Source organism: Argentina anserina, chromosome 2 (assembly GCF_933775445.1).
Source record: "Argentina anserina chromosome 2, drPotAnse1.1, whole genome shotgun sequence".
Lineage (NCBI taxonomy): Eukaryota > Viridiplantae > Streptophyta > Magnoliopsida > Rosales > Rosaceae > Argentina > Argentina anserina.
The window spans coordinates 3,107,273-3,121,479 of NC_065873.1; the positions used below are offsets into that span (position 1 = coordinate 3,107,273).

The 14,207-nt window shown below is 37.4% G+C and overlaps 2 protein-coding genes and 1 pseudogene across 2 annotated transcripts; 2 read left to right on the plus strand and 1 right to left on the minus strand.

Moving 5' to 3' along the window:
• Positions 1-3,404: 3,404 nt before the first annotated feature.
• Positions 3,405-5,139, minus strand: LOC126784472 (leucine-rich repeat receptor-like serine/threonine-protein kinase BAM1). The gene has a single exon (XM_050509934.1). It carries the CDS (start codon positions 4,869-4,871, stop codon positions 3,687-3,689), a length of 1,185 nt encoding a protein of 394 aa, XP_050365891.1. The 5' UTR covers positions 4,872-5,139; the 3' UTR covers positions 3,405-3,686.
• Positions 5,140-6,990: 1,851 nt separating this feature from the next.
• LOC126782522 (cyclase-like protein 2) lies at positions 6,991-7,469 on the plus strand (annotated as a pseudogene).
• A 1,577-nt stretch (positions 7,470-9,046) lies between these two features.
• On the plus strand, positions 9,047-12,135 carry LOC126784477 (cyclase-like protein 2). The gene is made up of 6 exons (XM_050509943.1): positions 9,047-9,443; positions 9,796-9,840; positions 10,166-10,238; positions 10,999-11,096; positions 11,612-11,682; positions 12,010-12,135. Exons 1-6 carry the CDS (start codon positions 9,047-9,049, stop codon positions 12,133-12,135), a joined length of 810 nt encoding a protein of 269 aa, XP_050365900.1.
• The last annotated feature ends 2,072 nt before the right edge of the window (positions 12,136-14,207 follow it).

The following is a 14,207-nucleotide window of genomic DNA, read 5'->3' on the forward strand; positions in this document are numbered from 1 at the left end:
ACCATGTCACAAAAATTCAAATAATTTTTCTCTTTATCAGCCCTTTGGGTGAGCGTTGGGGAGCTTAATTGATCCCATCTTAAAAAAAAAAAAGGACAACTCACACTGCAATTGTTACAACTTGAGACAACCCATATATAAGGCAACCCACCTTACATTTGTAATGCAGCCCTAGGTACCAAACTTCCACACAAACACATAACATTGGGGGACAATTAGAGTAGCTGATCGATCCAAGCTATAGGCAATTCGATCATACGGAAGCATATATATGTGGTTATTTGTGCAATATATGATCGACAGCGTTGCAGTACGTCCTCCAACATTATAGATTGACAACTTTGACAGGCATATATTCCTCTTCACTTTATATCCCCTCATAATAATAATTTCCTTAAAAATTTTCATGTAGCGTCCACTTTACCACCATCGAAGAATTATTAGTAGCCAGGTACAAAACATGTGCCGGATCTTATCTTGGTCCTTGCCTTTTCTGCTTATTTGATGCAATAAGTTCAGGCTCCTTTTCGTTTTGTTAGAAATTCTTGATCAACCTATACTACTTGGATTTATCTACATTACTTGGTCGAACAAATTTGTGCCCAATTCGGGAGCAAATTCTTCGATTCGATAATTATGCTAGAAATACTCAAATTAGTTCACGTAGACATGAAAAAATGGATTGTAATTTTGATCAAAGTTATTTGAAAGTAAGACTTACGTACTTTGAATTTAGACGACTGAGCTTAGTTAACAATATTTATCATCTGCATAATCTCTAAGCGAAAGAGATTAGCTATTGGTACTGGCATATATGCATTACTTCCATTTGGATCTGTGGGGGAAAAGAACATGTAAAACGTCCGAGTAAGGTGAACACTATATATGGACCCCAAAGTTACTATTCCAAAACAAGTAGTAATTGGGACACTTAGAAAGCGAGTGTGTATGTGAACAATTTAGCTGTACGTGTATGCAATTATATCTGGGGCCTGGTTGCCTGTGAAGTGTGAACCTTTGAATCATCATTCATCGACGTCGGTGAAAAACCGAGTATGTTAAAGTTTAACTACTACGGCAGCAAGCGCCGCCGGCCATCGATCGATCCCTCCAGATTGAACTCAAAAACCAGAAACCATCAGAGACTGAAAGACGACTCTTTTTTCTTTGTCGATGATGAAAACAGAAGAAAGCGAAGGGAAAAGAATAGCATATATATATATATAGATCGAGTTCTGACCAGACCTTTTATTATTGTGAGGGCTTTACGTAGGATGGGATTATTATTCTCTTCCCCAGCAAAATAAATATAGCTAGTCATCTCTGAGTCGCTGACAGTGGATCAGCTCCACTTTCTTTTTTAATTTTCTGTTGATCCATCCCTAAATGCCCTAATTAAAAACCGGTAGGCAGCTCTCTCTCTCTCTCTCTTCCTTTTTTGATATCCATGTGTTAGATAACAACCCGTGGATTTTCTAAAAAGAATTTGGATAATTTTTATTTGAAACTCACCGCTTAGAGCTCGTGAAAGAGGGACTGAGATCCTCTCTTAATATTGCATCATAAGCTAATCATGACCATCCAATTTTATTGAACGGCACGATGCCTCTTACTTTACTTTTGGTGGAAATATTCTTCCTTCTCAAAATTTGTTCCCTCTCGTCTTCCTCAGTAATTTTTTATGTCGGAAACATATGCTTTCTTGATCGGAAGGCAAATCTCTTGGGTGTTGAAAGATTGGGCACTAATCTGGGTAATCTCCAAGCTTCAGGGGTTTAATTTCGATTGAACCTGAGGCCTCGCGAATGGGTTTGTTCATTGGTTATTTGTTATTTAAGTTCGTTTGATTTGATGAGGATTAGGAGTTTTTAATATGATCGGTACATTTACGTAGTGCAAGAAAAACTGAAGTTTGGGAGTCAAAGAAAGGTGGAGGTGCAGTCGTGCAGATCTGGGACTATCTTGGTTCTTGGAGGTGGAAGTGTAGTTAATGGGGAAGGTTTTTGAGAGCATCTCCGAAATTATAGTAAGAGGACGGGGGTTTATAGGTGGCAGGGGATAATAAACGGGGGCTTATAGGTGGCGGGGAGCTTTTGGGATGGAAAACAGAGGAGAGATCGGCATCTCATTTTTACTGAAAGGAAACAAAGGGTCGAGGAGTTGGAGAGAGAGAGAGGTACACATTTTTTGTTTTTAACAATTGGGCTCTCTTGGTTAGTAATTAATGGCTACGATTTGTTTATTAGGCAATATTATGAGACATTGTATTAGAAAATGATCCTAGAGATGGCAATGGGTAGGATAGGATCATGAGATCAAAATATCATACTCATATTCAATTTCAATTATGTCTTCGAACCTGTCTCAGTTTTCGTTAGAAAATAATGGATAGGGTAGGGTCATGAGATCAAAATATTATACTCATACCTAATTTCAATAACGTCCTCATACCTACCTCAATTCTCGTTAGAAAGTAATGGGTATTCCCCGTCCTCATACCCGCTATGGATCTTTTTCTCATACCCGCTCAAATATCCGTTAATGATATTTTGTTATATTATATAAAAATTCATATAAAGTATAGAAAAACATAAAAAACTAAAATGAAAACTAAATTTTATAATGAAATTAGTTTTTTTTTACATTAGTCCAACTTAAACCAATACAAGTCTAGTTCAAAATAAGATAATAACTATAAAAAAAATTTATTTTACATAAATATTAATTAATTAAATAATATTGAAACATATATAATATATATTTATTCTTATTGAGTGGGGGTGGGGATGAGGATCAAAATATCATCCCCGCCCGTTACCCGATTTCATATTTCGAATATAGGAGATCTTCATACCCGTTTCCCGTTTTACTCATTACATAGCCCTATTAGGGTCGAATCCCTGTGAATACACTATCCGATGGGTAATATTGTCATCCCTAAATGATCCCAGTCTGTGAAAGAAATGCTTGGAGTTGGATAAATTGTTTGATTGTTTGATTGAAATGAGATAATAGACATGATCATCTCTACATGTATTGGCGCTTCTCATCACAGTTTTTATGGCTCCAGCCGTGCCTACTACAATAGATATCTGATTGTTTTACAATGTAGTAACAACATAATGTACGTTGTCATCTAGTTACACCAATTTCGTATGTTTTTCATATTTATTATTAACCACTCTAGATTAGTGTATTACGTACGTGGCTTGACATAAGATAGTGAAATTATAAATGAATTCCTGATTAGTATAAAATAAAATTCCATTTAACTATGTTTTTACTTTTTGTTGGAGAGTTAGAGATTACTTGATGCATTTTGAATATAATTTAATAGAGAATTAGAAACTCTGTTGCATGAGAATGAGATAGTCTGTTAAATTTGACAAATGGCCAACGTGACATAGCAACCCATCCCCCATAAACATCAGGACCAACTTGTTATGATCATGCCCAATCTCCAATAATTGAGAGGTGTAACCACTTCTAGGTTCTTATCATCACTACATTATGATTGTTTGATCACCCAACAATCCAAAGTTCTCTAATGTATAAATCTCTATATTACAAATTTGCTAAACAACGAGCATCATACATTTGTTTTATTAGCTAGAACACTATATTTTAGTTAACAAATAACTTCAGAAAAAAATAATAATAACAATTTGACCGGCAAATCCGACACTTCAAGACCTCGGTCTTCCTCTTCCTCCACCATAGACTTGCTTGCATATCGCGTTTGATTTCTGCGACGGAAGACACAGCTTAGCTGATGATGGACACCCCTGTAGACAATTATCCCCCAAGCTGCCGGAGATTCCCGAACTTCCCGTTAACAACGCCGGCGGCGGTTGTCCGTTCAGAAAGTTACCGTCTAAGTACAACCGCTTCAACGACTTGTTTTTCCCGTACTCTACTGGGATCTTGCCACGTAGCCTGTTGTATCGAACCGACAGCGACGACAGCCTCGGAAATGCCGCGAAATTCGCGGGCGCGTAGCCTTCGATTCTGTTGAAGCTCAAGTCGACGGCCACGAGTTCCCCGCCGCCTCCGCCCGAAGTTGGCCGGGTGATGTCGACTGCTGTCAGGCTGTTATTGGCGAGGTCGATTTGTTGCAGAGAAGGGATAAGGAAGAACCACGACTGTAGGGTGCCGGAGAACGAGTTCTGGCTGAGCTCGACGACTTCCAGCTGAGTCAACCCGTCGAAGGACGAATTCGATAAGGGCCCAGATAGCGAGTTGCTCTTCAGGGCAAGTTCTAGAAGCTTCGGTGGAAGCTTTGGGAGTGATCCGGTGATCTTGTTGAAGCTGAGATCGAGTCTTCTCAAGGTGGATAAAGAAGCCATTGAATTTGGAAGGAACCCTGATAAGGAGTTGTGGGAAATGTCGAGGGATTCTAAAGACTTGAGCTTGGTGATGGAGGGAGTGAGTGAGCCGGAGAAGGAGTTGGATCGGAGAGTTAAGATTTGGAGGGAAGAGAGGGAGGAAATGGAGGATGGGATTGAGCCGAAGAAGGAGTTCTCGGAGAGGTCGAGAGTGGAGAGATGGGTGAGCTGAGAAATTTGAGGGGTGAGGGTGCCGGAGTAGCCGGCCGGGTCGAGTGTGATCTGGGTGACCCGGGTGGAGTCCGGTGAGCAGGTGATACCGCAAGTGAAGTGAAGTCGGTGGGGGAGAGTGCATGGGTCGGTGGTGAAGTCCCATGAAGCTAGGCAGGACCAGGAGGGAATGGAGGAAGGTTTGATTGAGGCTTTGAAGGCTTTGAGAGCTGAGATGTCTGAAGGTGAAGTGAGAGCTTGGACATGGCTGGTGGAGAAGAGAGCAAATTGGAGGAGGAAGAAGAAGAGGTAGAGGTGGAAATTAAGGTCGGACATGTCTGACGAGTCTGAAGAAGAATGGGGTTGGAGGTAAGATTGTGAATTTGTGATGTAATATGAATGTGAAGTGGGGAATATGGTGTGCTTTGTTTTGGGTATATTTCCAATGGGGTTTTGTTTTGGTTTGCTGAGCTTAGCTAGCTATCTGGCTGGTTGGAGAGCACTAAGATTCACCTAGATATTTTGTTTAGTTATACTCATGATTTGGTGAAAATGCTGTCTGAAGGGATTCCTTACATCACACACATGTCTAGTTGTCTGCTACTAGTTTTCATTTTTTAAGGGTTGGTGAGGACTTGGGTAGGATCAAATGTAAGCTCAAATTGCATTTTTATATGTTATTGTTCTCTGTTAATCTTGTTTTCGTCTGATTCAATGTGCATTAAGATATCGATCTCCTAGATAGAATCGATGGTTCATGGTTAGTTTACTTGTTAATTTTCATAAGGGGAGTTTTTGATTGAGTAAATTGGTTGGAACTTGAAAGTAGTAATTACCAACGCATATTGGATTGGAAAATTTGTTTGATGGTCCTGTATCACTTCATTCACTTGTATGTGTACTGGGTTTGCGAGATCTGGTGGTTTCTTAGACCGAAGATTTTGGCAGGTGTTTCAGTTAGACTAGCTTTACCATTGTTGACATCATGACATATTAAATGCTTAATCATCTCTACTACTATAAAGTCGGCACCTAAAAGTAACTAAATTATGAATTTCTGAATATATTTATTAATTACTTTAACTGATAAACAAACTACCAGGAGTATTACACACATCGGATGAGTGTGGTGTAATATTTGTAAATTTTTAAAATAAATAGAGTTTTACTGCAAGGACCTTATTGCAAATAGTGGATATAGAATTTCTGATATGTGGGTGGTTTATGTAGATATAAGTGGGCAGTTATGAATAAATGAGTGATTATTATTTTTCTTTTATTTTTCTATTATATGTTGTTTTGTAGTTTAACTATTTTAACTCTATCTATTTTTCTCAGTGTAAATGTTTTTTAATATTACAGGGTCAAAATACTTTTCTTTTCTTTTGGTTGACAAACTATGTTATATTTATTATAGTATAGATAAAGGCAGCATTTAAATTTTTTACTAAATTTTCAAATATACCAATTAATTACTTTAACTACAAACAAACTATTAGTGATGTTATAGTCAAAACTAAAATAAATTCATTAAAAAATATTTATTTTCTCTCATATTTTAATTATTAACTTTTCACGTAAATAATTACGTACTTTCTCAAACTGAAACGTGGGAGGTGTCTAGTATATATTATATGCATAGCTAATGCAGATGATACATTTTGTATAGACATGATACATGACGAGTGATCTAGAATCTTTTCAACCTCAAACTTCCTAAATCCCTTATCAAATTGACAAGTACATACAGTGACTCTTTTCCTTAGCAGCCGCCTTCATTGTCAACCTCTACAATTAGCATTCTTCATGATTATCAATCAAAATTTTAAATTCAATGTCTATGGCCTCCATCAAATCAGCCATTTCCGGATTGGGATTCTCGATCAAAGTCCAGCTTGAATTTGGTAATGAGGTTGTCCTAGTTTACAAATAAACTGAGAATAACCAAGCACACACACCAGCTAGGGCATCTCAATCTCCATCGGGAAAATACGAGATATAAGAGAATTGAAACAGGCCAGAGAGGAAAACAATGACCAAGAAAAGAACCAAGAGGTTAGGATCGATAAGATTGATTCGAGGTTTGCTAAAAATGTAATCAAACGCAAAAGAGCGTAAAACCAAGACACTTGTCTGGTCACGTAGAGCACAACTCAACAAATTATACAAGCTCAATGAAATATTATATATACTCAATATATAGTTTACGTGACGTACTCATTTAATATTATTTTTTTATTTTTTATTGTGTTTATTTTTAATTGGTTACTTATATTTAAATATATATTTTTTCTTTTCACTGCGTGCATGTTTATCACACCATAAAATAATATAATTTGTTGAATACACCATATGACAGTGCCACATAATGTTCTGTTCTAGGTACACAGACCAATACAAGTCAGCAAATATATCCATCCTAATCCTTAATTGATCAATCCACCTCCTCACAAAAATGAAGACCCTAGTCTTCCTCCTCCTACTTTGCTTCCTTTCCCTTGCACTCCCCCCTCTCTCCCGCTCCAGCGCCGCCTACCCTTCAGTTCACATCACCGCTTCTTCAGACTGTTCTTTCTCTAACGGCGACACCCGCCATCTGATTCAACCTCGTTGTGAAGTGTACTCAAATGGCCTTATATTCGACATCACTCACCTTATCACCGCGGCCATGCCGTCATACAACTCCTTGGATGGCGTGTTGGACCAGTTCCTGTGGCTAGCACACAGTATGAAGAATGGCTCCCTTGGTAAAATGTCGATTTTCAACATGCTGCTCACACCGGCACACATGTCGATTCTCCCCGACACTTCTTCGATCACTACCTTGATGTCGGCTTTGATATCGATTCTCATGACTTGGAGGTGCTTAATGGTAATGTAGTGCCAGCCCTGGGCCAAGAGCCAATAGACCCAAGTCTAGGCCTAAAAATTTAAGGGCCTCAAAAAAACATTCAGACCTATTAAAAGGGAGATTAGCACGTCTCTTGTTATTCTTCCTAATAAACTCTCGTTTCATTTATTTTCTTTTCTCTCTCGAGATCTCTCTCTCTCTCTCTCTCTCTCTCTCTCTCTCTCTCTCATTTCTTCAGTTCTTCACTTTAATGAAAAAAATCCAAATTTCAAGACATGCAATTATTCTCAACGTAATCATAAGAGATATGAATTATATGATCTTTTAGTCTTATCTATTATTCAAGCTTTTTTTCTGAATTTGTTTCCACGTTTGGTTTTAGGGTTTAACTGTTTAAGATGAAAAAAACTTGTGTACAATCTCATATGCGTCCAAACTCTCTCTCATTTGTACATTTTTCGCAATGTAAATAAAAAATTTAAACCATTCAAAAGTTCAATAAACAATAAAGATCATCTTTACAAAAAATTGATATAAACAAAATTCAATTTTATAGTCGATTGTATCAAACAAATTGACGATTAATCGTGAGACTACTTACTTTCACTATGATTGTTCACATGTTTGATGCAATTGACCAAGTAAACGATTTTTGTTTATATTGATTTTTTACATAATTGATTTTTATTGGTAAATTAAAATTTTGAACAGTTAAAATCATGTATTTGTATTCCCGAATGTGAAAATAAGAGAGTTCGGACGCATACATACAAACTAGGTTGTACACAAGCTTTTTCCATTTAAGATTTTCCATGTTTCAGTTTTATTTTTTGTTTCATAAGGTTACTTGTCTGAGACTTTGTATATGATACTATCTAAGATTTATGATTTATCTGTTGAAAATTTTGGATTGGTGATTGGCTTTGAGTTGTTCATGGTTTAGCTATGATATCCATCAAAATGGATATTGTTGAACAACTTGATTATTCATATTTAATTAGAACTTTTGTATCTAAAAATACAAGACGAGTCATATTTAAGTGATACAATGAAATTTTTTCTATAATATTTTGACTTTTTCTATTTAAGTTTATGTTTAGGGACCTTGTAAATTGTTTTCCCGCTTTGAGCCTATTTTCCCCCAAGGCCGGCCCTGTGGTAATGCATCATCCACTTCTTCCCATTCCGTTGTTATTTGTTCGTTGTTTGTTAATTTCATGTTACTTTTCAAAGTCTTGGCTTAGTTGAAGCCTGGAAGGGTTATCTATGCTAGATCGATGCTTATTCTAATTGTTACGTTGCATGCATGGTCCTGCACCATTGATCAGCTACTAAAAAATTAGTGATTGTTTGATAGTGAGTCAGTAGATGCTTCTTCAGGTGCTTCAAAAGAGTTATATTACTTATATATAGAGATTGCATTTTGGCCTTAGAAGGAGTATCGATCAGAGACTACAAATCCGTGTAGTTTTACTAAAAATGGACAAAAAACCGGCCTAATTGTGTAACCTTTCTTGTTTATGCCGAATTGGATTCCATTAGACTACAAGTTAAAAGTTGGTCTGGACTATCGATTAGTGGATTGGAAGTCGAGTCTGGAAACTAGTATATAGATAGCTAACTGAATGTGTGAAATCCCAAAGCTTTGATGCCACAGACCATGAAACGAGTAGTACTTGTCTTCCTACTTTGCTCCATTTTTCTTACAAGCACCGCCCTTTCCCAAGCCACCACAGCCTGTCCTTCAACTACTGTTGTTGAATGCTCCCTCTCCTCTAACAGTCTGATTCCACCTCGCCGTGAAGTGTCCGGAAATGGTCGAATCATTGACATTACTCACCTATACACGCCGGATATGCCTTCCTATCATTCTGTGGATGGGGTGGGGCAGTTCCTCTGGCTCCTTGAGGACATGAAAAATGGTTCGGTTGTTAATATGTCTGTGATGAAACTGCTAGCTCACTCCGGCACCCATGTTGATGCCCCTAGCCATGTCTTTGATCAGTACTACGATGCAGGGTTTGATATTGATACACTTGACTTGGATGTGCTTAATGGTAATTTTTATATTGAATAGTTTTGAGTAAATCACATTGGATGTGATCTACAAACTCAAACTTCTGTATGTATATTTTTTATGGGGAGGAAAGTAGAAGATTGAGAATTTTACTGTAAAATCTCTGTCTCATGCATGCAACTCTTCCCTTTCTTTTGCTTGAGTTAATCTGTAGATGAAATTGGCTTTTCGTACGTTTGCTGATTCCCTGTGCCATCCTATGTTAGAAAATTCAATGTTCTTGCTGTAGATACTTTATGCTAATCAGCTCCGTACATTTGGTTGTACTAATATTTTTGCAAACTTTCCATGACTAAAACTTTTGTGATGTTTATACACGTTTTTGCCTATAGGTCCAGCATTGTTAGTTGATGTTCCAAGGGATAAGAACATAACTGGTACGTATCTTTGTCTCTAACATCATATTGCTAGTTCAAATGAACATTATTAGAACCTGTTTCTTAATTTCTCTCAAGTTCAGAATGTTGACCTGTATGATGTATCATTTCTGTTTCATCCTTTGACAGAATTGAATTTAATGTACATATCTTGAAACAACATGCTGCTTCACTTGATATAACCTTAGGCTTCCGTCACATTACTCATAATTACATAAACAATGTCCACAACTAAGCAAGTAGACTCTCAGTTTCTAAACAAAATCTATTAGTGAGGTGAGCATCTCATGTGTTCTAGTTCGTTTATTGTATATATTTATCGCAGCTGAAGTGATGAAGTCCCTAAATATTCCAAAGGGAGTACGTCGTGTGCTCTTCAGAACATTAAATACTGACAGGTATTATACTTTTGAACTACTTTAAAATGGTTCATTTTTGTATAACATTGCTAACTTTTGGACATTTACAATCAGTTGATCTGCAAGTTTTTGTTGATGGTATTATTGGTATCATTTGCTAAGTCACAATATATGTCATATAAGAGTTCATTTCAAAAGCTTGGTTGCATTGTGAGATCCTTACGTGTTCTTATTATTCTCAATCTTTCTAAGAAATCCAGAATCCTTTCTCTTTTAAACTTTCTTCCGTATCTCAAATTTCCCCTTTCTAAATCCCACATCAGTCCTACTGGCTACTGCTGTTCAAGGTCATATAGGTATGTCCATTCAAGAGTTTCTCCGTAAGGTGGGTGAATCTCAGAACTATACATGATGCATTATATTGTAAGACACAGAAACGCAATTTTTTTTTTAATTTGGGAATTTTGGATGCAATTTTTTGTTCTTCTTCCTTTGGCAGATTGTGAATGCTATTTAGGCACTGTAGTTTGATCAACAACTCTTCAGTTTATAGTTAACTATGATGATTCCAATAAACACAGTTTCTTGTTTCTATTATTTATCCAATCTCCTTGTTGTTTATGAAAGGATTGAATTCTTGCTTCTATCAGTAACTGGTCTACTGATGTTAGTCCTATCACCTATGTACTAGTTCAGTCAGATTCACTAGTCTGTATAGTAATCAGTGAACAGTAACAATATTCGAGTGAAAAGAAGCTTTATATTAAGTTATTTTTGCAATGCTTACTGCAATTTACAGGCGGCTTATGTTCAAGAGTCAATTCGACACAAGCTATGTTGGATTTATGGAGGATGGAGCTAAGTGGTTGGTGGAGAACACTGACATCAAACTTGTTGGTGAGATATTAGTTGGTATTAGTAACTTATGAGTCCATATTATTACACCTAAACCACTGTGCTCTAACCTGCTGCCAGAATGCCAGAAGTCTACTGTCTCAGGGGTGTTTCCTTGTGCAAGCATCTTTATTCTATGTTTAAAAACCAGTACTTGTTTCTCTGACTGTCTATGAAGTCTATAGAATAGTATCACTGCTTTCACTTTTATAGTCGTTACTTCATCCAAGGTTCAGTCACATATCTCAACTGGATTTTGCAGTTGAGAAAAAGATAATTTATGGCTAATGCAAAATGCATGCAGTGACCTTTATATGGTTTCTTAACTCGGGATTAATTTTAGCTCTTACTATTCATTTAAAACTGTTACTGTTGTTCAATGTGCATGATATATAGGAAAATTTATTGTGTGTTATGCTCTTCCTCAGTGGAAAATTTAAAAGTCTTTTAGGTACTATGCTCAACAATTATCATCCTTCATCGGAACTGATTTTTTTTTTGTCTTTTGTTAAATGCAGGAATTGATTATCTATCTGTTGCTGCATTCGATAATTTGGTTTCATCCCACCTTGTTTTTCTAGAAAGCAGGGTAAGGAAATGTTTCTTATATGGTTCATGAGTGATATTTTTCTGATGACCTGCACTGCTGTAATTGGGATTAGGTTCACTTGGTGATATCATAGTTCGACAGTGCTAATGCTGAAGAAAGAAAAGAAAAGGATATTGATCTGTTTTACTGATGAAATCATATTTACTAGGTCGAACTCATTTTTGCCAGCCCCAAATACTCTTGATTCCTCTGCAGAACATGCTTATCAATATACATTAGGAACCTGATTTTTCTAGCATACTTATCAAATTAGGCGCAAACCATATCAAGATTCGATGAGCACTGAGATTGGTTTCAATGTTGCAGGAAATCATCCTCGTGGAAGCTCTAAAACTTGATGACGTCCAACCGGGGATATATTCAGTCCACTGCTTACCTTTGAGGTTGCAAGGGGCAGAAGGATCACCAATCAGATGCATTCTTATCAAATGATGCAGACTCATTTTACATCCTTGTAAGTTGTTTATCAAAGGATTTGAAATTCTATAGAGTTCTTGGGTGTTGCAGTTGAATTGAACAGATTATTGCTTGGTGATTCATTTACAGATTACACTTCATTATATAGGCTAATTCTAGCACTATTCTACCTACTAATTTCCACTAATTTCCACCAACTATTCCACTAATTTCCACTAACTCCGACACTCCCCCTCAAGTTGGTGCATACATATCAACCATGTCAAACTTGCTAAGTGAATCATAAAAGGCCTTTTTAGACACTCCTTTTGTGAGCATATCGGCAAGTTGCTCTTATGTAGAAACAAAAGGAAAGCTGATGATCTTCGCGTCTAGCTTCTCCTTTATAAAATGACGATCAACCTCCACATGTTTTGTACGATCATGTTGCACCGGATTATGGGAGATATCAATGGATGCCTTGTTGTCACAGTACATCTGCATAGCACATTCAGGCTTAATACCCAAATCGTATAGCAAACTTCTAAGCCATAACAATTCACACACTCCCTGAGCCATACCTTTGTATTCTGCTTCAGCACTAGATCGTGCTACCACATTTTGTTTCTTGCTCTTCCATGTAACAAGATTACCTCAAACAAAGGTAAAGTACCCTGATGTGGATCTTCGATCTGTAATATTTCCAGCCCAGTCTGCATCTGTGAAGCCACAAATCTCCAGGATATTGTTGTGATTAGAAAACATTACTCCTCTCCCTGGAGCTGACTTCAAGTACCTCAAAATCCTCACAACAACATCCATGTGATCCACACTCGGATTATGCATAAATTGACTCACTATACTTACTACATACGCAACATCTGGTCTGGTATGTGACAAATAAATCAGGCGTCCAACTAGTCTCTGATAACGAGTTTTGTGAGTGGGCACTTGATCTGGGTACTCTGCTAACCGATGGTTTTGCTCAATAGGAGTATCAATTGGAGTGCAATCTAACATACCTGTCTCCGTTAGTAGATCAAGGATGTACTTCCTCTGACACAGATAAATACCATCACTTTCCCGGGCTACCTCAATTCCTAAGAAGTACTTGAGTGTACCTAGGTCCTTCATTTCAAACTCTGTGGCAAGCTGTTTTTGTAATCTGTCCACCTCAATAGTATCATTACCAGTAACTACCATATCGTCAACATATATGATTAGAGCTGTTACCTTCTCTTGTTGGTGTTTGAGAAACAATGTGTGGTCTGAATTACTCTGCATGTAGCCAATTTTCCTCATGAATTGTGAGAATCTTCCAAACCAAGCACGAGGTGACTGTTTAAGACCATACAAAGACTTTCTTAATCTGCATACGGAGTTACTTGGAGAAGTGGCCACATATCCAGACGGAAGATCCATGTATACTTCCTCTGTTAGTTCTCCATGAAGGAATGCATTCTTAACATCAAATTGCCTAAGTGGCCAGTTCAAGTTAGCAGCAATAGAGAGCAATACCCGGATAGTGTTTATCTTTGCAACAGGTGCAAATATCTCATCATAGTCTATGCCATATGTCTGGGTGAACCCTTTTGCTACTAGGCGTGCTTTATACCGGCTTACTGACCCATCTGGATTGTGCTTCACTGTAAACACCCATCGACATCCTACAGTCTTCTTGCCATATGGTGGAGATACAAGCTCCCAAGTATTGTTCTTTTGTAATGCTTCCATCTCTTCCTCCATTGCTTTCCTCCATTGCTTTCCTCCATTTTGGATCTCCCAATGCATCCTGCACTTTGTTAGGTACTAATACAGTAGATATTTGATTCACGAATGACTCATATGACTTAGATAATCTTTTGGTAGATATAAAATTGGCCACCGGATACTTGGCTTTAGTCTGAATGGTAGGTTCATATTTTTTTGTGGGTTGACCTCGAGTAGACCTATTTGGCAAAACATATTGTCTACTATTAGCCTCAATAGAATGACTAACCTCAGATGAGTGATCTTCTGTACCAGGAGAGCTTTGGTCAGAGGTATAAACAGTAGTACGGGATACATGAGGGGCAGTTGTGTTGTCAGTTTCTGGTGCCTGAATCTCT